Source organism: Perca flavescens, chromosome 12, assembly GCF_004354835.1.
Source record: "Perca flavescens isolate YP-PL-M2 chromosome 12, PFLA_1.0, whole genome shotgun sequence".
Taxonomy (NCBI): Eukaryota; Metazoa; Chordata; class Actinopteri; order Perciformes; family Percidae; genus Perca; species Perca flavescens.
In genome coordinates, this window is record NC_041342.1 from 20,467,282 (window position 1) to 20,490,771 (window position 23,490).

At 38.2% G+C, this 23,490-nt stretch overlaps 1 protein-coding gene across 2 annotated transcripts in view; it reads left to right on the plus strand.

Annotated features, from left to right (window-relative positions):
* Nucleotides 1–22,808, plus strand: part of col11a1b (collagen, type XI, alpha 1b) — an 89,941-nt gene extending 67,133 nt beyond the window's left edge. For both annotated transcript variants that reach the window (XM_028592957.1, XM_028592959.1), the window contains exons 45-66: nucleotides 1,101–1,208; nucleotides 4,056–4,109; nucleotides 4,556–4,609; nucleotides 5,154–5,207; nucleotides 5,498–5,551; nucleotides 6,833–6,940; nucleotides 7,116–7,169; nucleotides 7,430–7,483; nucleotides 7,948–8,001; nucleotides 10,802–10,855; nucleotides 13,962–14,069; nucleotides 14,368–14,421; nucleotides 14,994–15,047; nucleotides 15,611–15,718; nucleotides 16,268–16,321; nucleotides 16,421–16,456; nucleotides 16,550–16,603; nucleotides 17,188–17,449; nucleotides 19,219–19,331; nucleotides 19,534–19,602; nucleotides 19,874–20,107; nucleotides 21,192–22,808. In XM_028592957.1, coding sequence (XP_028448758.1) covers nucleotides 1,101–1,208; nucleotides 4,056–4,109; nucleotides 4,556–4,609; nucleotides 5,154–5,207; nucleotides 5,498–5,551; nucleotides 6,833–6,940; nucleotides 7,116–7,169; nucleotides 7,430–7,483; nucleotides 7,948–8,001; nucleotides 10,802–10,855; nucleotides 13,962–14,069; nucleotides 14,368–14,421; nucleotides 14,994–15,047; nucleotides 15,611–15,718; nucleotides 16,268–16,321; nucleotides 16,421–16,456; nucleotides 16,550–16,603; nucleotides 17,188–17,449; nucleotides 19,219–19,331; nucleotides 19,534–19,602; nucleotides 19,874–20,107; nucleotides 21,192–21,338 — 1,941 coding nt within the window. In that variant the 3' untranslated portion in view covers nucleotides 21,339–22,808. The remainder of the gene's footprint in view (nucleotides 1–1,100; nucleotides 1,209–4,055; nucleotides 4,110–4,555; nucleotides 4,610–5,153; nucleotides 5,208–5,497; nucleotides 5,552–6,832; nucleotides 6,941–7,115; nucleotides 7,170–7,429; nucleotides 7,484–7,947; nucleotides 8,002–10,801; nucleotides 10,856–13,961; nucleotides 14,070–14,367; nucleotides 14,422–14,993; nucleotides 15,048–15,610; nucleotides 15,719–16,267; nucleotides 16,322–16,420; nucleotides 16,457–16,549; nucleotides 16,604–17,187; nucleotides 17,450–19,218; nucleotides 19,332–19,533; nucleotides 19,603–19,873; nucleotides 20,108–21,191) is intronic.
* The last annotated feature ends 682 nt before the right edge of the window (nucleotides 22,809–23,490 follow it).

A 23,490-nucleotide genomic window follows, 5' to 3' on the forward strand; every position in this document is an offset into this window, starting at 1 on the left:
TTCCATCAATCGAAGAACTCCAATGTGTCATGAAAAATAGTGGCGCAAGTTGTGCGTGTAACAATGAAAGACAAATTATGTAGCATTTAAGTTCAAACACTTCACAGACACACTCATTTCTGATTCCGATCTCCCTTAGGAGCTGTTGTAGCAGTCAGATTTGTGACTTTGTTTTGGTTACAGCCTCTTTAAACTTGAGTCCACCTTGTCTGCGACTCTTCTGTTCAAATCTGTACTCATGCTACCTGTAATCACCTAACATTTTGCTTTCTAAACTGCTCTACATTCAGTACCAGCACCTGAGGCTGCCTACATATCCCAGGGCTCAGCGAGAGCTCCACAAGCACTTTCAAGTGCTGACATGCGTTTGAACTAAAAACTCCCAGTTTGTCAGCACTTCGCTCCTTCCCTGTAGTCTCCCCTTTTTATCCTGCACCTCTTGACTTCACAGATGAAGTCAGCATCTTTCACATACACTGTTTATTATAACCCTGTGGCTAAACTGTACTGTATCCTGCATTCCCTGATGAGGCACTTTGGTACTGTAATCTGGCTGCTGTTTTTCCATGTAGCCCAGCAGCACAGTGGCCCCATGGCTAGAACTGTTGCCTCACCCTTGTCCTTTTTTGTTTTGCATTTGATTTTTCCTCTAAATGCTTGAATAGCCTTCAAGATTTGCAGGTAGATTCTAAACTTTAAATGGCCTGTGAGTGTAAATGTCTGGTTATGTGTTAGCCCTGAGATAGACCCCTGACCTGCCCAGGGTGCATGCTGAGAAATGGTCCAGCCCCCTCATGACCCTGAGCAAGAATACAGTATGTGGGTGTAGATAATTGACGGGTGGAAGAAATTGCCATAAAATGACTTCAGAAAAAGCATTAGGGTAAACTGTCTGTCCTAATCTGTGTTTGAATACGAGCATCGACCCACCCTCCACCATGTGAGCTTGGACATACTCCATCACCTTGAAAAGGATTAAGAGGGCAGAGAAATCCCATAAGAGAAATTTCACTTGTGTTCGTGGACTTGTATTTGCCGAAGCTTCGGCTAATGAGGATCAGAAAAGATGTTTAGATTTAATGAACTTTGACCTCACACAGGGCAGTGATGGTGAGTCTGGACCGAGAGGACAGCAGGGTATGTTTGGCCAAAAAGGAGACGAAGGAGCCAGAGGATTCCCCGGTCTACCAGGACCCATCGGACTACAGGTAAGGTCGACATCTTTTACACACACACACACACACACGCACAGACACACACACACACACACACACACACACACACACACACACACACACACACACACACACACACACACACACACACACACATTAATTCCCTTTCTCTCCTTCTCTGAACACATGGCAACCAGATCACGAAACCTAGTAGATATGCACATCACTTTTCCTCTGTCAGAGCCAGCTGGAGCAGAATGAGTTCTTCCACACCCCTTAAACCGACAACATTTCACCACTCCTTTACATCATTTACATTACATCAAAACAGAGCATAATTTATTAATGCAGCCTCAGCTCCTAATATCACTTTTCATTGCTCCTGGGAAAGTAATGCTTTTTCCCCCTCAAGGACTTTCCGTAGCATAGACAGTGCTCAAAATCCATCACCATTGCTAACATTTTGCATTTGGCATTTTGCCGTGCTGTTAATAGGGGAGGGAATGCTGCTGTTGGTTTTCCACTCAGACTACATCATTATCATGCAGTAAACCACTTCCTTGCAGTGGTCCCGGGCCCATATAAGAGACCAGCTGCCGTGGTAGCCTGTATTCAATTAGATATTTTAATCAATGTATAGTATAAATTAATTTCTCTCTTGCAAATATGGCCCACAACAGTATTCATTTCCTAGATGATTTAAGAAAAGAGGTACCAACTCTGAAGCAGGCAGGCAGTCTTGATGCTGTCAGGTATCAAACCTGTGACGCTACAAATAGTCGAGCAGTACACCCTGCCTACACAAACATGGACTATGCAGAATAAAGGCTGTGTAGAAGGGGGATATTTGAGGGCTTTTATCAATATATGACCAGCAGTTTTATTTTCCACTTCAGCACACGTTAATCTTATTTCTAATGGTAGTAGTTCATTGATTTGTAGAAAGCGTTTTTCATTGAATCATGCACAAAGTATAAGCAGCCATTTTGGTATTAAAATTAGACTACTGGCATGATACTTTTGAGAGAAGAAGTAACACATTCATACTCTTGCAAATTACACAAGAGAGAAAGATAAAGTAATAAAATGTGCCTTTCCTCGTTTAAAAAAAACTTACTTTCATAGTGTGGTATAACCAGTAGCTTGTAGTAGCTAAGGTTAACTAATGTAAGCTAACTTTAGGTAGATGTTGCTCTGTAACCAACATAGCTGAGTCATGTCACTGACACACTGATAGATAAGCTCACTTCAGGAAACTGACTAAACAGTATACAGTGTTTGCTTTTAAATTGCTCCATAAGGATGTAATACTACGATTAAGACAAAGCTGTACATTATGTGACTACCACCCCACTCTAATTTGCTCTATTTAGCTCTCTTTTCATCCAAACTGCAACAAGTGAAAGAAAAGCAAAAGAGCCCAGCATTGGCTTATTTAAGCCAAATGAGCTGAAGTTGAAGAAACTTGCTTTGGTGGCAATGAATAATGAAACAGCACATTTTAGAATATCTAAAAGTCAATTATCCAAGGACTCACTGAGGATGAAATTAGAGCGAAGCCCTGCTGGTCAATAGGGCCAGATAACGTTGTTATTAAGTGCAATTGGCTTTTAATTGGGCATAATGCACTCCATCTCCACTCTTTTAATTATGTTTAACTAAGCTGCCCTTCAGTAGATGGCAGCAGCCAATGTGAGCTCAGCTCTTCAATTTAATTATCTGTAGCATTAATGGTTTTTGACTACGGGGAACACATGCCTTCGGTTTGAAAGGCTTCCATCATTTAGGCCTGTTTGCTGTGGAATATTGGAGTCTTTGCTGAGTGGATGCATTGTTCAGATCAAAATGTTAAGATGTGGATGAAAATGGGAATTAATAACAGATTTTATTACGCCAGGCTAGTCAGAGAAATATTAAATCATAGGTAAGCATGTATTTATTTGACATGTGAGCCAAAGAGTAGTTATGTGCGTATTTATCTGTTTGTGTGGATGTTAATTTAACTCACAATACACCTCTTCTTACCGGCCTTCTAATCCATTAGTACATTTTTCAGGCTAACATGAAGCATTGATCAAGGGCCTGTCACATCCAAACATAATGCATGAAATAATTTGATGCTTAATTTATTTTTCCATTCTTACTACCCTCATGCTTTATTACTGTGACTTAAGTCCTAGGCAGAATCTGTTATAAAGTAGCCTTCTCTGCCATTCCAGAGGTACATTAAATCAACAAAATGGGCTGAAACTACACATATGTGATCTCAATGATGGATTTCCATTTCATTTTGGTTTTACAGTAACTTATCATACCACGGCTTTCCACCCATTGAATATGCATGCTCCATCATCAGAGCTTAACTAACACAACAAATAATAACTGCAATTATGCAGATGGAAAATAAGCAACAGTAGCTTATGAGAGCTCCTTCATTTGTGTCACACATACACCTTCCCAAGTTGTATTCAAACTGTTTTAGTCAAACATGATTGAATCCCAAAACTGGAAAATACACACCGCCTGCACCATCCTCTTTGTTTCCACTTTCCTGTGGACATAGATGGATGGAGCTCCCACCCTGCAATTTACACAGGCTGATTATACCCATGCATCCCATAGCCTTTAATTACAATAGGTGTCCTTTTTGACTAATTGTGTGTTTACACTCAGGGGCTCTGCTTGTATTAATGCATTCACCATCACAATGCATTCTAAAGCTCACTATTCAATACACATCATCTGTAAGTACCTATTAATGAGCAGCACAAATGTATTCCTGCTCCTTTCTGTGGATTTTCTAATGTGCCGTTTTGTCTCAGTTGCTGCTACACATGACCCTTCTTTCTTTGTTCTGAAGAATATGTGCCTTCTTTGCAGGGTTTGCCCGGCCCTCCTGGTGAGAAGGGAGAGAATGGAGATGTTGGACCAATGGTGAGTTCAGCTCTTTTTGTGATTTTTCTCTGTTGCAGCGATTCATATAGTTTTCATGTAAAACCCAGACACGTGGGAAATTGTGCTGATTGTTCTGAAGTGTTGGCTTGTGGCTGTGTTTGGCAACTCCTCAAGCCAATTAGCAGATCTTTTGAATTCTCTAGAAGATGTATTGACACAAACATTTCTACAGGTGAAAACATGCTCTGTTCCTATGCAGTATGTTTTTTATTTACTTGCAATTATTAATTTTAAAAATACTCTGAATATAGCACTAAAGGGTGGTGACTAAACAAATACCAAAAATATACATTAGAGCACCGGGTGATTCTTTTGGATTTATTTTTTAATGTGAAAGTTTTACCTTTTGTTTGCCTTCTGCAACATATAGAAAGTTATATTGGCACGACTACTATACTAACCACAACTTATATTTTTGCTGACAGGGTCCACCTGGTCCTCCTGGCCCCAGAGGTCCTCAGGGTTCCAGCGGTGCCAACGTAAGTCTGATTGTTTTTCTTTTTTCTTGACGGGGCTTCAGTCATACTCATAGGTAGAGCTGGGTGGCGATTTCAATACTTTTCAGGAACCAACCGAATTGTCTCTAAAGTATCAAGTACCGAAGAAATGCCTTGTCATTCAAGACCCAAATTCAGTACCTAAGGAGTAAATCTCCTCACCGACAGTGAGCCAATAAGCATGCAGCATGCTTCTACCAAGATCTTATAATGTTTGTGATTGGCTGTCTAGTGTTACACGTTGCAGAGGCAGGCAGAAAAAACTTTACGTTAGCCACAGAGACGGGGCTCACGTTTGTGCTGTAATGTGTAATGTTGTAATTTCTTTTTGTTTTATAAAATTGGTATCGAAAAAAGTATTGTTTAGGAACCGGTATCAAAGTCTCGGGATCAGTATCGGTACCGCTATTGAACAATTTTTTTAAACATACCCAGCCCTACTCATACGTCTTTGTCAATCAAAAGCACACATTTTTCTCATATGATTCTTACTTCCCTAAATGTTCTCATTGTGATTTATCCACAGGGAGCTCAAGGTCCTCCCGGTGGTATTGGTGCAATGGGAGGTGTTGGTGAGAAGGTAAGAACCAACGTCCAGACGATTGTGGAAGCACTTGTTAAAACACATTCCCAGCTCCTTTTATATATATATATCTCCTTTGGTATGTTTTGCCTCAAAATAAGTAAATTATTTGGAATGTTTCTCTTTCTGCTCCTGCAGGGCGCTGCCATTTTTAGTACCATGTAGTGCATTAAAAGTGTGTTTCACATCAAAGTAGTTGTACAAACCAAAAGTTAGTCAGCTGATAACACTATCTGGATTGTTTATTGCAAGTGTGATAAATCCACATTTTCACTGTGATCTAACAGGGAGAAACCGGTGAAGCTGGCAACCCAGGATCAGTTGGAGAGCCTGGGATTGCAGTAAGTACAGTGTTATGTTAAAATACTGATGATCTCATTTCAGATAGCATTTGTTATTTCACAAGATAACTGATCATTTATACATGTGTAAACAGCACTTAGAATGCATGGCAAGAAGCACAACACACAATCCGGCAGTGTGTCCTTGTTTACATATAATACAGTATGCAATTCAATCAATCAATCAATCAATCAAATTGTTCACCAATTGTGAATTGTTTAAACAATCATTCTGTGAATAGAAAATCTGTGAGTGCAGCTAATTAAGTTGTGTTTATTATTTGATACTTCAGCTGTCTACTTGGGCTGTTCTACCTCTGTGTTACTGCAGGCCGATGTGTAGCAATGCTAGCAACCTGAGGGCTTTTCAGCACATAATTAGCTCCACCTCCACTGTTAGAGGTGCTATTAATCTAACATCCTGTACGAGGCTGTTATTAGAGGCAAAAGTCAGAATATGCCAGGAGTTATTTTGTATGAAAAAAGCATCACAATAGCATGGAGGTGTTCCCCACAGTAAATGTAAAATGTGTCTCCTAACTCATTTGACATCAATGAGGACTCTATCACCTGCATTACTCCATATGATATGCACAACATCAGTTTCATAATGCAGCATCAGTGTTTGGCTACAAAAATGCCTCTGCTCTTTACTTTAAGTATTTACAAATCAGAGCAGTGCCATTGATCCGGGCTAAGCACTGGTTGTGTAGACCAGGCAGGCCTCACCTTAGTTATATGTATGGGCTTGAGTCTGAGTCCATCACGTTGTATTGACATATCAGCATTCTGCTGTGTATCTGTGAACAGTGACAGATAGACCCAGTGTTGCACATCACATCAAGGTCAATTTTAAAGGTGCCATGCTGGCATCGACAGAGATGCACTCTGCTCTAATGGGCCAACTAATGATTTTGGGCTTGTCGTCATTCTCCAACTGCTGCTCTTAGTCAGAGCTTTAAGACACTGACACTATTACTAGAGCAAACAAAATGATATTATAATAATAGGACTTTTTTGTGTAATCATTTAATGGATCAAAATAGGATTTTAAAATGAAACTCCTGAGCAGATGAAAACAGCTTCATTTTTGTTTTGTTTTTTAGCTCTAAGAGCAAAACTAGTTCTTCTTAGAAACAGTTTGGTGCAATTTTTGATGCCAGTTGATGTGACAGATTTAATAATGCGTATGTGCCTTATTTTAGCCTGCTATTGTCAATGAAGTGTGGATGGCTTTATGTGGTCTTCCTTGTGACAAGCCTGTGATGCGGTTTTCCACAGGGACCCAGAGGAGAGACTGGTGAGAAGGGAGAAACCGGCCCACCCGGAGCTGCTGGACCCGCCGGCCCCCGTGGACCCTCTGGAGATGACGGTCCCAAGGGCAACCCCGTATGTCCCCTCCACTGTCACACACACAGCCATGACTGATGCATTCTTTAAGCTGTCAGCTGCAGAACCACTGTTACATTTCTCAGTTGAGCTGTCTTCTGTCAGACATTTTGTTGACACAATGTCAAATATCTGAGTCAAGCTCAGTCTTCTCAGTGTCTCCATCTGTCTGCAGGGTCCTGTCGGCTTCCCAGGAGACCCTGGTCCCCCTGGTGAGCCTGGTGCTGCTGTAAGTGCTACATTTATCCCTCAATCAAGCTTATGTTTAGGATGATGTACCATTCAGTGAGTAGCAATACATGCCTTTATTACCAATAAGGTCTTGTTTTTTTTTCTTTTTAATGTGACATTCTTGATTTTCCCATTTTGTGTAGGAGGATTTTGTTATTGTTTGTATGTAAATTTCTTGAATGTGCCATTAATGTAGACCCTGCATCACAGTACAGTATAAGATCTGACTAATGTTGTTATTTGTGTATTTTGTTTTAGGGTCTTGACGGTTTACCAGGTGACAAAGGAGACGATGGAGAGGCCGGACAACCGGTAAGTCTTATGTGATCTGAAATTGTAGAAACGTGCCATGTAAACAAATCAATATATCCAGCCAGTCACATTCAGCCACTAAACTTGATTTCACATGTACACAGTGATGTGCAAGAATACAGCAAGATTAATTCCTTAATGTGTGCAGTAACCTGAGAATGCAGAATAGTTTGAATTAGCAGTATTTTGTTTATCTAGTAACTGAATTATGGGTTATTTTCAACATTAAGAATCTAGAAAATGTGTACAATAAGTGAAATGAAATTTCTAGCAGTGTAATTTGAAATGTTGCAGTTAATTGTACATTTTAAATTCAGCTCTGTTGAAATCAAAACAAATGTAACTATATGGTGAAAGGGGTGTGAAATAAACCCCAAAAATGACCTTTATCACTAGGGATATCTCATTATGTAACAACACTTTTTAGTTTTGTGGAGTTAAGTGTTCCATCTACTCTATTTTAGGGCCCTTCAGGTCCATCTGGTGAGGCTGGAGTACCAGGACCTCCTGGCAAAAGGGTGAGTACATTTCTAAAATGATGCATGAGATGATACTTCTGCTAACTCTCGAGATGTTCTCTATTTTTAGATTCACAATGCTTTTGCAGGCTTGCAAGCTATTACCCACTGTAGAGTGATACACATTTATGATAGCATTATATGTTTGGAATTTAAATTACAATGTGCTGTATATGTTTGACAGGAAATGGTGCCCATTAGGTAAACTGTATGTGTGGAATAGCCAGTAATTGCAGAAAGAGATCATCCTGTAAGAGAATATTCAAGTATTGTGAGTTTGACTTGAAATCTGCTGCTGCTAATGTCAGGAAATGAATGTATCACTTTAATTTCTGGCGCTCAATGTTCCCTCTGTCACATCAGACTTGAACTGACATTATTTAATTTCACTAGCGTGGCATTTTTTACGATGCATTTCATTTACTGTAATAATGTTTTACAGTTAGCAATAAAGCACGCAATTAATGTACTGTAAGAAAGGCTGGCACAATATGGCAGAGAGAATAGAAACTGATATTTAGTTCTGTTTATTTAAGACAAGATGATGCACAGTAAAGTGTAACTTATCCTCCAGAGTATGGACCAGCTCTGCTGCCATCTCTGTATATTAATACAAACATAGTATACTAAGATTTTACATTATAAAACATTATTACCTTAAATAGCATACTACATCAATTGCTTATGATTATACCAGTTGTTCCTAACCTTTTTGGTTTGAGACCTTTTACAAAAAACAATGTTTACTTGGGACCTGTATGTCTTGTTGATATCAGTTGTTCAGATGGTTTCACTGAAATAACTGTTTGAGTTTCAAACAGTGTAAAGCTATCCAATGTGTTTACAAAAAAAGCAAATATTAGAGGAAAAAATAAAGAAATACAAGTTTGTTTATTAATAGATAATCTCACAACCACTCGGATTTGTGTTGTGACCCTAGACTGTTAATATTTATGGACAGAGCATGTGTGACGTCACCCATTGGTTTGTGGAGATCTGCTATGAGTCGTTGAGTTTGCCGTTACGGGCACAGCCATCCTGGTTGCGGATGTGATGATTTTAGACGAAAGGGAGGAGTGAGGGAGGAGCCACGTTACGTTACACACTTTCACTGGCAATCACATCATATCCACGCCCTAAAACACCAAAATCAATAAGACCATAATTCAAAACATGAACATCATTCTGTGTTGTAGAAGACTTAAAACTAGCGATTGAGACCATAAACTCATTATGAAAATGTTTATTGAGTTAATAAATCAAGTGAGAAGTGGGTCACTTTCTCATAGACTTCTACAGAAACCAAACTCCTTTTGCAACTGCACGTTTCGCCCCCTGCTGGAATTCAGATAGAATGCAGGTTTAAGGCACTTCCGCATTTGCAGCACTTTGCCGAACCGGATGCTTTCTCCATTTATATTTACAGTCGATGGTTGTGACCCACTGGAAGGTCCCAACTAGGTTAGCAACCACTGGACAAACCTACCTACTGTACACAATGTTAATAAAACTAGCTCTGCCTTGACCAACTCCAACAGTAAAAGGCTATTTTGATGCATCAGTATAATATTACAGTACATCAATCCCAGGGGTCATTTTGCTGGAGAACAAGTACTTTTAAGACTTTAAGTACAATATACTTACTGATACGTGTATACTAGTAGAGGATCTGACTACTTCTTCCACGACTGTGAATAAGGAATGAAGCCATGTGTTGCATTAATCTACATTGCCATTTTCTCGACCTTGGAGATTTCAAAATTTCAATACAATTTACATATATTTGTGGTTGAAACACATTAATTTCTCAAGCTTGTCATGACCACACAGCTTATGGTGAGATCCTGGACAGTCCTGCACAGTAGATGACCTTCCGGTAGATACAGTAGCAGCTACCTGAGATACAAATGTCTAAAAGATTTTTTTTCATTGTGGTACTTCACTGCCAAAAATGTTCTTTGTTAAGCATCAGACACACTTGTTTGCTTGTTTTCCTGCAATTCGGTCGCTAGAATTAAAATGCTGGCTCGGACGGTTGATCATACATTTTAAAAACGTAGGTATGGTAAGCACTTTTTAGACCCACAATTTGTATTCCAAGGGATACTATCCAGGTGACAGGGGCTACAGAACAAATTAGATCCCAGCTCCATGTCCATATTAATGGACTTGGCAATATTATTTTTTCAGCAATGTAATTCGGGGTCTCTTTCCCAATATCTCTTCGAAATTGACTGAGGTTTGGTGCTCATTGATGCATGTGGCTTCTTGTCTACAGCACACACATGCCTCCATACACACATTCACTAATGCACATACACAGTTGCCAGGGCTCATAACCTACATTGAAGACCGATGGCTTTTGTTTGGTCTATTTGATTATGGTTGCTAATGGCAAATGACAGCCCACTTACGTACAAGGTTTTGACCAGAGGCTGTTTGGTGAAAATGCTGATGTGCTTTTAGCTCAGTTTGGAATGTAGGGCAATCTGCTTGCACTGATGTTGCCTGGCCCTGCAAAACCCTCTCTCTTTGAAAAAAGATTCAAGGTCAGATGATGCATCAGCTGAACAATTAGTATGTACTGTACATGAAACTACTGCTGGGCAGCAAATGTTGGAGAACTCCCTTATAGAGAATAATTGCCTATTTTGTGTTATTTTCAATAGGTTTATGTAAAAGGTTTTGACATGAGGGAGTATAGTTATTAAGGTGGTTTTTTGTATTACAATGATATATTTGTATATTTGAATTATTCGTGTGCAAAACTATAATTGCATTTTGTTGTTGTTTTCCTCAGGGAACTGTTGGACCAGCAGGTCAGGAGGGCAGACAAGGAGAAAAGGGATCCAAGGTAAGTTGCTCACTGTCTGACATTAGCTTGACTTTTACAAATAAAAATCACCTAATAATATTGTAGCTCTTATTCTTTCTCCAATCAGGGTTGGATAATTGTAAGGAATTTAATTTTAATTTGAATCTTATAAGCAACTGAATACCTATTTGTGAAATGTTATCGCCACTGAATATTTAATATTGAAATTTAAACACCACTGAATTTACTTTGAAAGCCATCTATCTCAATTCATGTCTATATATACATTTTTATTTATTATTTAATGTTCATAAATGTAAGTGTCAAACTGCTATATTCAAGTAGCTCAACTTCAATTGGTCATTTTCAGATCTAAAAGTTCAAGTCAAGTCAAAATAATCAGATGATCAAATCGGATTAATTCAGACCCTAAAATGAAAAATTCACACTTCCTAACTATCTAGATAATCAATCGAGCCCCAGAATGAAACCTGATAGGATGAAGGTCTGATCAAATCCGCTGTCAGTCCCGTGATCTAAGAAAGGAAAGTTCAGATGATTGACTGACTATAATAACACCAGACTATAATTTTCTATATCAATTTATTAACAGCTTTTGAAATAGCAAAACTTCACATTAGATTAGATTTCAAAGAGGGGAATTCAAATAAATTATTCATTTTACAGGTCCATATGTTCCTAATCATTTTTATGTTTCCTGGAAATAACTTTAGTACTATAGAGACAATAGAACAAGTGTTCAATTGGTGCATGTCCAATTATTAAATTAACTAAAAATTTTTGCTAGCAAACCTTGAACATGCCAAAATCTGAAATTTGTCTACATGGAGCACATAGTTATTCTACAACTACACAGTGTAAATAATAAACTCTCCAATAATTAATTAATATTTACATGGGTTTAAATAGAGCTTTCCCAGTAATTAGTGTTATTTCCAGGAAACTTGTGTTATCAAGTAAAATATTAGTATTAATATTATATTAGTGGTAAAATGTCACAATTAGGTATTAAAGTGCTCATATTATGCGTTTTGGCTTTTTCACTTTCCTTTGTTGTGTTATATATCTTTTTTGTGCATGTAAAAGGTTTACAAAGTGAAAAAGCCCAAAGTACACCCCAAAGGCACTTAAACATCACCAAGAGAAAACACTGTTCATAAACTGCTCCAAACAGCTCTATTGTAGTCCAGCCTTTGCTTCCGTGACGGACGTGCGTCACTTTGTAACACACGTTATAATGCTCGCCTAGCTGCTAGCATGGCACGCCCTCATACTCTGCTTCTGACTGGCTAGTAGTCCTTACCTAGGTACTGTGCATGTGCGACTCCCAACAAAGATGGAACAGAAGTGAGATGCCTCACTCTGTAGCTAAAACAGAGAGCTCAACACACAGGGTGAAAAGAGGAGCTGCAGCAATGTGCAGTACAACAAAAATATGGTGTTTTTTGAAAATTAAACCATGTAAACCTATTCTGATATAACCTCTAAATACAATTATGAAGCTGAAAATTAGCATAAGCACTTTAAAGGGATCCTGTGGAGTCTTGTAAACAAACAAAAGTTAAGTTTACATTCAGTTTTGCTCACCAAAACGCATCGTGTGTATCCGTGAGGTTAAACAAGCGTGTCAAGTGCGTTTCCATCCTCATAAAACACACCATTGCTTACATCCATGTTTAGCAGCTTGCAGTCTTTTCTTCTCAACCTTTGCTGGCGTATTACTGCATATCGTGTGCATGTTACCACCACCTGTAGATTAGTGGAACAGTGGGACACCATTAGTAGATAAACAAAGCAGGGACCCGCTCATAGAAAAACAGCTTTGTAATTTGTATGGCCCGTCTTTGCTTCCATAAATGACTGCAAGACTTCACTGCCTAAAAGTCAGTTAATACAAAAATGGAATGAAATGTCTGTAATGATATCAAGGGCAAAGTAACACTGATTTAAACTCCTTCCTGTAATATATTATGCTCTAGCGTACATTTATGTGTTCACCTCAGATCCTGTAGGTTGCAAAAATTGGTGAATTTGTCTCAGCAAAGAAGCAGGGGGTTTCTCGGGGCTATCGGCGGATTTGATTGCTTTGTTAAACATGCTAGCGCTTGCACAGTTGAAGACCATCAAATAGGAAGAATCTTTGTACGCCTTAAAGAAATTGTTTGTCTCTGAATCAGTTGGCTCAAAGGAAAGCACAGATAGAAAACCTGACAAATGTCAGACATAGCCTCGCTCTTTCTTTTGTTCTTTGTCGTTCTCCATCCCTCACACAGACAGACACACACGCACACACACACACACATATATACAAAGTACACCTTCTGTCCACATTGAGATAAAGGATTAGAGTTGATTTGATGGAGACACAGCAAAGCCTGCATGTTGATCCTAGAGTGTCAAATCCAGGCCTAATTGGTTGTCAGAGCAATTTAATCCCCTTCTCCTATCATCCTAGTTGATATGACAGCTCGGAAACTTCAACACATAAAAACTTAGCAGGAACCGCTCAGAGACAACATACGAAATCTGGTAACATTTTATCTGTTTGAATGTTGCAAATCCTCGAATCCTTCCAATCTGAGGTTTTTTGTGGAGGCAACACGTTGCATAATATCGGACAATATGACTTCTGAATCCATGATTCCTTTAATTATCAAGTGGGATAGAGGTCTTGTTGCCATTGCTGAAGAGACTTATTTGATCATACACATTGCAAAGTGACAGCATTTAAGATGCCGTGTGGAGTTTTTGAGCACCAGTATCACTGTGGAGCAATGTTTTTAAGAGTGAGTCCTGCTTTTGTTTGTATCTGCTGCACAAGGACATACTTATATACAGTATGAACACAATGTCTAAAAGATCAGCTTTTCAAGTGTTTTTTAAAGGAAGAAATTGCATTTAAAATGTTTGTTAAGACTCAAGGATACACAAAATTACATTCTGTGTGTCTAACTAAAACACATAATGTAATGTTGTGTATCCTTGAGTCTTAACAAACATTACAGTAATCTTGTTGCTCTTTGTTCACAAAAAAACTGCAAACAATACCTTTAAGCACTCAGACATGTATGAGCCGGAGACAGTGAAAAGGGAGTAATTGTTATTTTGTTCTGATGTTTTACAGGGCGAAGCTGGAGCCGAGGGCCCTGTTGGGAAAACTGGACCTGTGGGACCTCAGGGGCCTGCTGGAAAGTCTGGTCCAGAGGGACTGCGTGGAATTCCTGGCCCTGTTGTGAGTACATTTAGCTCATAAAAACTTGTCACGTTTTATGCCACAGGTTTCACATTATATTTTGATTGAAATGCCACATCTCCGAATTTAATGAATTCATGTTTATGGAATAAATAACATGATTTAAAGTTCTTGTTCTTGTATTTAAACTACAATTATATTATAATGGATACTTTTTGGACATGTATTGCTTCTTAAAATACAGTTTAGTAACTTTAGTTTAAATCTTTAAATCTAGTATTTAGATTATTCTCATGTTATTCGCCAAATACTGTAATCATTTTGTCTTTATTTTCAGGGTGAGCAAGGACTGCCTGGTGCTTCTGGTCAAGATGGCCCACCAGGACCTATGGTAAGACACGTCCCACCTGCTCAGTAAAACAATAGTTGTAGTTATTGTTCAGTCAAATGTGCTGACTGCTGATACTGCAGCACTGTTTGCCCACTCCTTGTTTAATGTGTTGCATGCTTTTAGCCAAATAAAGGACATTGTTCATCTGAAAACAAAATGTATGGTTCAATATACCAGGTTTTGGTGTGATAACATTACAGTATTGTAATAATGTAACGGTTAATCGATTAGTCGAGAGAGAAAATTAATTAGCAACTACTTTTCATAATTGAATAATCGTTTTAGTCATCATTTGAGGAAAAAATGCTAAGCATTTGCTGGTTCCTGCCTCTTAAATGTGAGAATTTGGATTTTTGGACTGACAAAACATGACATTTAAAGGCATCGCCCTGAGCTGTGGGTTAATCATGAAAATAGTCCTAGGTGCTCCCCTGAATTATTGCTTACAGCAGTTGGAAAATTTGAGAACGGTCACCATGAATGCAGAGATCTGCAACGGCTGCCATTGTAAAATAATGTGTATTCATTTCGCTGTCAGTTATGCTTCACAAACTGATTCTTTCCCTCCACAGGGACCCCCTGGACTTCTTGGTATGAAAGGTGACTCTGGAGGAAAGGGAGAGAAGGTAAGACATTATTACGATGCTAATCTCAAATTGCTTTATTGTGGATTTCTCATATCTGCTTATGCGCCTTATCGGAAGCTTCCAAAGTAAGCAAACATCTGGGCCTATTGCCTGTATCTCTTTGTTCAGTCTCTCCCAGTAAAGATGAAAAAAAGCTTCTGCTCTGCGCCGTCACACAGTGATCTAATGCAGTGAATGAATATGTATAAGTCCAGTAATATCATCGCTGGGATGGTCATTGGTTATATGCCAGCATGCAGTAGTCAGACGCAGAAAACAAAAGCTCTGCCTAGCAGCAGGTGCCATTTACCATTGTTAAATGTGACGGCCCCTATGAATACACATATTATTTATAGGCAGAAATAAGACTGTACTGAGGTTGTGTGGCCAGACATAAACTGTGCATAAACCTGCACTTTGAAAAACTTTTTCATTTTCTGCAGATGATGAATGAGCAGAAATTAAACTTTAGTAGATTTTTGTCTAATGCATAATTGATAAATGTATGTTGATGCTTTTGTCTCACTTTTTGTTCTTTATTTTTTCTTCCCTGCCTGCGCCAGGGTCATCCAGGTCTTATCGGTCTGATTGGTCCTCCTGGTGAGTCTGGAGAGAAGGGAGACAGAGGATTGCCTGGACCTCAGGGTACTGCAGGTGGCAAGGGTGATGCTGTAAGTGTCAGGCAGAGTATGCTTTATTAAAATATGCTCTCCATTGTCTACACTGGTTGTGAATCTCATAAAGTCATAGCGCTGCATGTTAACATATTTTTAAAAGTGTGACCTACTAAGACTTAGAGGTTAAAATCTCACAAGACCACTAACTTATTTTATTACAGATATGAAGACATATTAGAGTAATTAGGGCTGGGTGTTGTTGTTCATCGATATTCAGTAAAATCATGTTGGGATCACATAGAAATAGTACTGTTTTACAAATTTCTGGTTGATTTTAAGATCATCTTAACATAAACTAAGTTTGTTTTACATATGTTCTGATGTAATGCATAACAGTAAAACCCATTTTGTATTGAATTTGCCTATTTTGATTTTGCATCCATTTGCCATATTGAAAAATACTTGTATATATTAACGAATATGTTAACCATATCTCCAGCCCTAACTGCAACACATTTTGGACAAATATCCATCCATCCAGTATTTTAAATGAGACTATATATCTATTAATTGCATTCTGACTGATTGGTTATCTGTTATAAGGGTGGTACTGGTCCCCAAGGTCCTCTCGGCCCTCCTGGTCCCCCTGGTCTTTCTGTAAGTTCCATTTTTTATTGACCAAAACATTTTTCCACTTTGTAGCATCATGACTCTTCATCTCTTAATTTTCTTTTTTCTTAATTTTCTTTTCAACAGGGCCCTCTAGGACAGAAGGGTTCCAAGGGATCAACCGTAAGTTGTGTTTTCTTTCTTTAGCGTGTTTTGATGCCGTTCATTGCCCGTTATGTGTTTTAATTATGTCAACGGTACTTTGTTTTCTGTCAGGGTTCAGCAGGTCAGAAGGGAGACACTGGACTGATTGGACCACCTGGACCACCTGTAAGTTTATTATCATTAAATTTAGATAGTTTTACCCAAGCATAATTGTTAAACACATTATACTCTAAGAATGCTCTGAATGTGCATGAAGTGTAGCTTTATGATTAAATGCTGTACTCCCTACAGTTGAAACAATTAGTTAATCGATTAGTCAGAAAATGAATCAGCTGCTTTGTTTATTGATAAATCATTTCAGTCTTTTTTTCAAGAAAAAAAACATTTGCTGGTTCCAGCTTCTCAAATATGAGAATGTGCCACTTCTTTCTGCTTTATAATTGTGTAAACTGAATATCTTTGGGTTTTGGTCTGAAGACATTTTGGATCAGGTTGGGCTGAGAGAAATTTTGAAGCCTGTTTTTTTTTTTTTTTTTTTTTTTTACCATTTTTTGATGAACAATTAGTCGTGAAAATAACTGGCAGATTTAACAACAATTAAAATAATCGTTGAATCAGACTGAGCACTGACAAGATTCTAGATTATTCTACGCTGGAATTGACAAAGGCTGTGCACACTTTGGAAAACATTCCTTGACAAATATGTATCAATAGCAATAATATGCTTGACCTAAACCTCCGTATTGCAGGGTCCACCCGGTGACATCATCCAGCCACTGCCCATCCAGCAGGCTGCCAAAAGGACCAGACGGCAAGCTGAGAAGCAGGGAGACAAGGCATTGGCAGACTATGGCGTAGATGGCCTCGGTATGGAGGGAATGGAGGATGTCTTTGGATCCCTCAACAACCTCAAACAGGACATCGAACGCATGAAGTTTCCCATGGGCACCCAAGACAATCCTGCCAGGACCTGCAACGACCTGCACCTCAGCCAGCCTGACTACCCAGATGGTAGGGCGGAGACGGGTTTCTATTAGTAGTAGTCTATATCCACGATGTTCCACTTCAAGGATGGCTCTGTTGCCGAAGGATATTCTGCTGGATTTCACTCTTTTAAGCCTGTTGTCCCGTTACCTTCCGCTTTCTTTGTGTTGTAATTCTAAACTACGGTTGATTTATGAGGACTATGGTTAACTGCTCCTCAGATCTCTGCAGGGTAAATCCAGACAGCTAGCTAGACTATCTGTCCAATCTGAGTTTTCTGTTGCATGACTAAAACAACTTTTGAACGTACACATGTTCCACCAAAACAAGTTCCTTCCTGAGGCTATTTTGCAGCGGCTCTGTGGCTCTGCCCGGTGCTTAGCCGCCCATGACGATTGTGATTGGTTTAAAGAAATGCCACTAACCCCGAGCACGTTTTTCTCCCATCCCAGAATGCTGTATGGATTAGTCAGACCCTCCTCCGTAGTGCAATCGAGGAAGGTCTGGCAAAGCGAGACTATATTAGTATTAACCAATGACACATAATCTATCAATAGTAGAATTTGGTCTTGCAGTCTTGGCAAACAGTAATCATACAGTATAGGTCAAGTGTCATGTATAGCCTATTCTATTCTATTTACTTTTAGAGTTTCAGTTCTATTAAAAAAAGCTCTTTAGACAGGGTCCTCTTACTGTCTAGCTGCCAAAATCCTGAAGAGAGAGAAGAGTTAATAAAAAATGTTGTCCTACTCATCTGAGTCACCTTTTAAAGCAGCAGCACAAGATTTTTATGTACTTTTAGTGCCTGGGCTTCGCTTCTCAGGCTACTTAATTCTAGAGATTGTTGAGCTGTATGAAAGGAAGACAGCAGGCACTACTCAGGTTTGAAAAAAATGCCACTTCTGTGCATGTCTTTGGGGGGACTAAATATGAAATTATTTACATTTTATATCTTTATTAGAGTCATTAGCATCAATTCAATCAAAGATAAGGCAGTAAAAGACAAAGCTCTTTGTAGTAAACATGAAAAAAAAGAAATAGAAAAAAAGGGAGACTAAACATGATTGTAACTTAAGTAATAATGCAGGTTTTACATTTAGTTTTTAGTTTCATAATGTTATTTGCTAGATTGATATATAAATGCAGGCACTAGCATTCCCATTTTTTCCTGTGCATTTGGCTAACCAGAAACAGCATTGTGACTTTTGAAATGAAAGTAGGGTTGCAACTAACAGTTATTTACATTGTCTATTAATCTGCTGATTATTTTCTCAATTAATCGATAAATGGTTTTATCTATAGAACATCAGCAAAATGTTTTATTAAATTTTTTTTTAAAGTTCCTCGAGAGCAGAAGGTGACATCATTAAATGTCTTGTTTTGTTCAACTAGCAGTCAAAATCCCCCAAATATTCAACTTATTATAATGTAAGACAAAACAAAGAAGATAATTCTCACATTTTAAAACCAGGAACCATGAAATGTTTTTGCTTGAAAAATTACTTAAACAATTAGTCAATTAAAAAAGAAAAGTTGCTAATTGATTTATTTTTGATCAACTGATTGATTAATCGGCTAAATGTTGCAGCTCTAAACCAAAGCTACACTTTTGGAAAGAACAAACAACAGTTACAACTGGAAACCTGACATACATACAACATCAGTGTATTCTGAGACAGTTAAGCTCTGATGATGTAAACAATAAATAACAGCAGTAGTAGTAACTCTCTAGGAAGCCAAATCTGTACTTCTTGCCCCTTCCTTGGCTCTGTGTGATGGCTGTGTTTCTCTCTCAGGTGAATACTGGATTGATCCAAACCAGGGCTGCATAGGAGACTCCATCAAAGTGTTCTGTAACTTCACAGCAGGCGGAGAAACATGTATCTTCCCAGATAAGAAATCTGCAGGAGTAAGTAACAGGCAGATGTTAACATCTGTTAAATACAGTATGAGACCTGAATCAAATGGTTTTTATGTAAAAAAACAACAAAAAACAAAGGAGCTATTTGAAGCTATTTAGTTAAGATCTGTGTATAGCTATTGCAATAGTGTCACGTTTTAAAGTTCTCCAATTGTCATTCACTTTATCTTTTTGCTGTTTTTCATTATAGGTTAGAATATCCAACTGGCCCAAGGAGTCTCCAGGTTCATGGTTCAGTGAATTTAAACGTGGCAAAATTGTGAGTCAAACCACATGACTTTTTCTTTGCTTATTTTCTTTTCTATTACCTCTCCGTGGATGTTCACATCCTTTTTAGATCAGTTTTTTCAATTTTACAGCTTTATCACTTTGCCTCATTTATGGTAACTCTTCTTCCTACCCTGCCTTCCTCTGTTATACATCTCCCTCCATCATTTTATTCAACTATCTTGTTCCTTCTTTCGCCCCTTTTTCCATGTTGTTTTTTTCCCTCATTCCCCTTTTCCTTCTCTCCATCTCTCTATCCCCAGTTGAGCTACGTTGACATGGCAGAAAACACCATCAACACAGTGCAGATGACCTTCCTGAAGCTGCTGAGCTCCTCAGCACGGCAGAACTTCACCTACATTTGCCATCAGTCCGTGGCCTGGTACGACGCCAAGGCCGACAACTACGACAAGGCGCTGCGCTTCCTGGGCTCCAACGATGAGGAGATGTCTTACGACAATAATCCATTCATCAAGCCGCTGATGGACAGCTGCTCGGTAAACACAAATTTTCGAACTTTCAGTTTGCAATTAAACTTTTACTAAATCCCATGAAATCCCCCTAATCCTCACAAATATGTAGACTGTTGAATGTCATACAACAATGTTTCTACAGCTACAGACCAGGATAGTATCTGTGTGTTGAATCTGATATTGTTTAAGAAAACGTCAATCCTCTTTTTATGCACTATTTACAGTATTTAATGGTTTGTAATAAAATGTGAAGGTATGGTTGAAATGATTAGATGATTAACCAGTTAGTCGATCCACAACCTTTTTTGATAATCGATTAATTGTTGAATTTCTTTAAGCAAAAAATGCTAAACATTCACTGGTTCCAGTTTCTCAAATTAGAATATTTAATGGATTTCTTTGTTTTTTTCATTATATTAAATGGAATATCTTTTGTTTTTTAATCTTGGTCTGACAAAACAAGCAATGTGGCTTTACTTTAAGCTTTGGGAAACGTCGATGGGTGTTTTTATTTCTATTTTATAATCAAATTGATTAATCAGGAATAAATTGTGCATTTTAGATAATTGCAATTTCAATAACCTTTTTTTTTTTAAGTTGATTGAACAAAATAAACAATGAAGATGTTACCTGGGGCTCTCTTTCTAACATTTTACAAACTAAACAGTTATTCAATTGTTTTAAAAAATAATTTAAAGAAGGTGTCTTACATCTGTTATGTAAGTGTAAGAAAAAGTCAGTACAGTATCTGCTGTAAAATTAACAAAAACTACATACCACAGGCGTTCCACTAGGGCTGCAGCTAATGATTATTAACAATTTATTTTAAGATATCGACATAATCCTGACATGACACTGTCATGAATGTGTCATAAACATTATAAACAAGTAATAAACGTTTATGACTTTATTATTATTTTATTTATTATTATAATAATAATAATAATAATAATTATTATTATTATTATGACTTCTGTCATTAAGTGTCATTCGGTTTTTGTCATGACAAGTTGAGTTTTTTTATGATGATTATAAAAGGATCCTAAAATGTTTTGTGACCCATACTGCACCACCCAACTACATAACTGTCTGTCCTTTGTGTTCACAGCTGAAGCAGGGCTATTCAAAGACTGTGATGGAGATCAACACTCCCCGCATCGACCAGTTGCCCGTCATTGACGTCATGCTGAATGACTTTGGGGAATCCAACCAGAGGTTTGGCTTTGAGGTGGGCCCTGTCTGTTTCCTCGGCTAGACACACCCCTACTCCCCGCTGAAGGACAGGGTCAGAGGGTACATATTAACACCCACATGCTGAGATCCGACAACCTTTACCTTCTCTCCCTGTGAAGCAAAAAAACCTGTGTTTTCTTTTGTTGCCCGAGAAGATCCACTCAAGCCCGGAGAAGAAGAGTGCCCCTAGGCCCTGTCATGAAAGCGCTGACCAGGGGAAACTACTCCTCGCCCTTGTAGGGCCAGAATCACATGACTTTAACTTACATGTTGTAATGGGAGTGACATCAGGAAAAGGACATTTGATGCCGTGGCGGACAGTGGCGCACCTTTGGCAACAGAGAGAGGATCCACTCACCCCAAGCCCCATCCTCCCTTGTCCTCCCCCTCCCACCACGCCTCCCTCTCTGGATGCTCCAGGTGCTGCTCTGAATAAAACCACAGTGGTGCTTTTGTGCAGAATCACAAAACACTCAAGGTGCTACAAAAAGTGCTTTTTGATAAAACTGTAATTATTATTATTATTGTGTACAATATTGTGCCTTTCTGAATCCACCCTAAAATATTGCATGTTCCCCAGCTCTTAAGTTTAAATAAGTATTTGGTAAACAATATAGAAATAAATCTAATGAATATAGTTGATGTGTGTTGCAAACAAATTTGCTAAAAAGAATATCTATTGAAAACATTCCAATTTGTAAAGTACAAAATAATCCTTTTGTAAATAATATAACTTTCAATATTTGATTTTTATGAGAGCTAACACAACTGGATCATAAAACACAACTCTAAAAGCATTTTGTCTTTTTTCATGACAATGACACCAGTTGGTATGTCCATTGATAAAATGAGATAGTAATATAAATATTGTAAGAAAGAGCTTATTCTTCCAAACCTTATTCACCCAGGTGTTATATTGTACCTCTGTTTCTTTAAAAAAATGTGGACATATTTGGCTCTTCACCCGTGTTTAAGTTTAAACATTATTTGTGGTGGCTAACTTACAATTTATTTTCTGTGGAGTTAAATTTGTCCAATAGTGTCCAAAAGCTCTGTTGATTTTCTTATTTGTAATGAACAAAATGTTTCATGTGCCTTGAATTGTTCATTCAAAAATATTAAAACTGGATTCTGAAAAATTCCTGTATTGGATTGTTGGCTATTTGAGTGCAGAAACGATTAATGTTCTTTTTGTGATTCTGCGCTGCCCTATACATATCTCCTTCCTTTTCCATTTGGAGGATTAGTGGCTCCAAGTGTTGGCGTTCATGTGATTGATTCTGCTGAGCCCAGGTGCTGTGATATCTTTCACTTTCTTTCTCTGAATCAAATTTGACTTTGATCATGATATGTTTGCATCTCCACCTCTTTAGCTTAAAGCTATGATAGCATAGACTTCGGAGCCGCTTTCAAACCTGTGTAATTACAGTATGTTTACAACCTATGTACAAATGAAATAAATGTTTGGTGCTTTGCCAAATGCACACTGCAATCGTTTGCATTCACTTACAGATTATCCTATATTCATAGATAAGTGAGTCCATTGAACCAGTGTATCGAGACAAAATGCATGGTCACACAATGAATGCTGAGATCCTATGTGCCAACACTGGATGACAACAACACTCCCCAGGCTGATTAGGCTTCTACTGCATCACTGTGTGTGTAGAAAATAAAGTCAGACCACATGTCAGACAGAGAATCTTCACAGTATAGTAAAAATAATTAATTGGATTTCAGTACCCTTGCCTCAAAAATGTTACAAACATATATTCTGTTAGTGGTCTGCAACATTTAGGTCAATTCATAGTATGACAACCAGCAAAACATTCACTTTTCAGCACAGAGACAGCGCCAATCAAATGATATGTATATCACACAACATACTGGGTCATTCCAGAGAGTTCATTTCCATTTATCCACATACAGACATACATTTGAGATGATATGTGGTATCTTAATTCCTATTCTTCACCATCAAATGGGTTGCTTTTCTGGTATCACATGAAGTGTAATTTGCTACATAATCCACATAGTGTTGACTTAACAATAGCTCACTGTAATGCTGCTGATGCGTCTACAGCAAATGACCATAATTATCTTTTCTCCCAGGTTGTCTTGTCATTTTAGCAATGGTGAGGATGAAGTAACAGATTAGGTGTATAATAATGAAG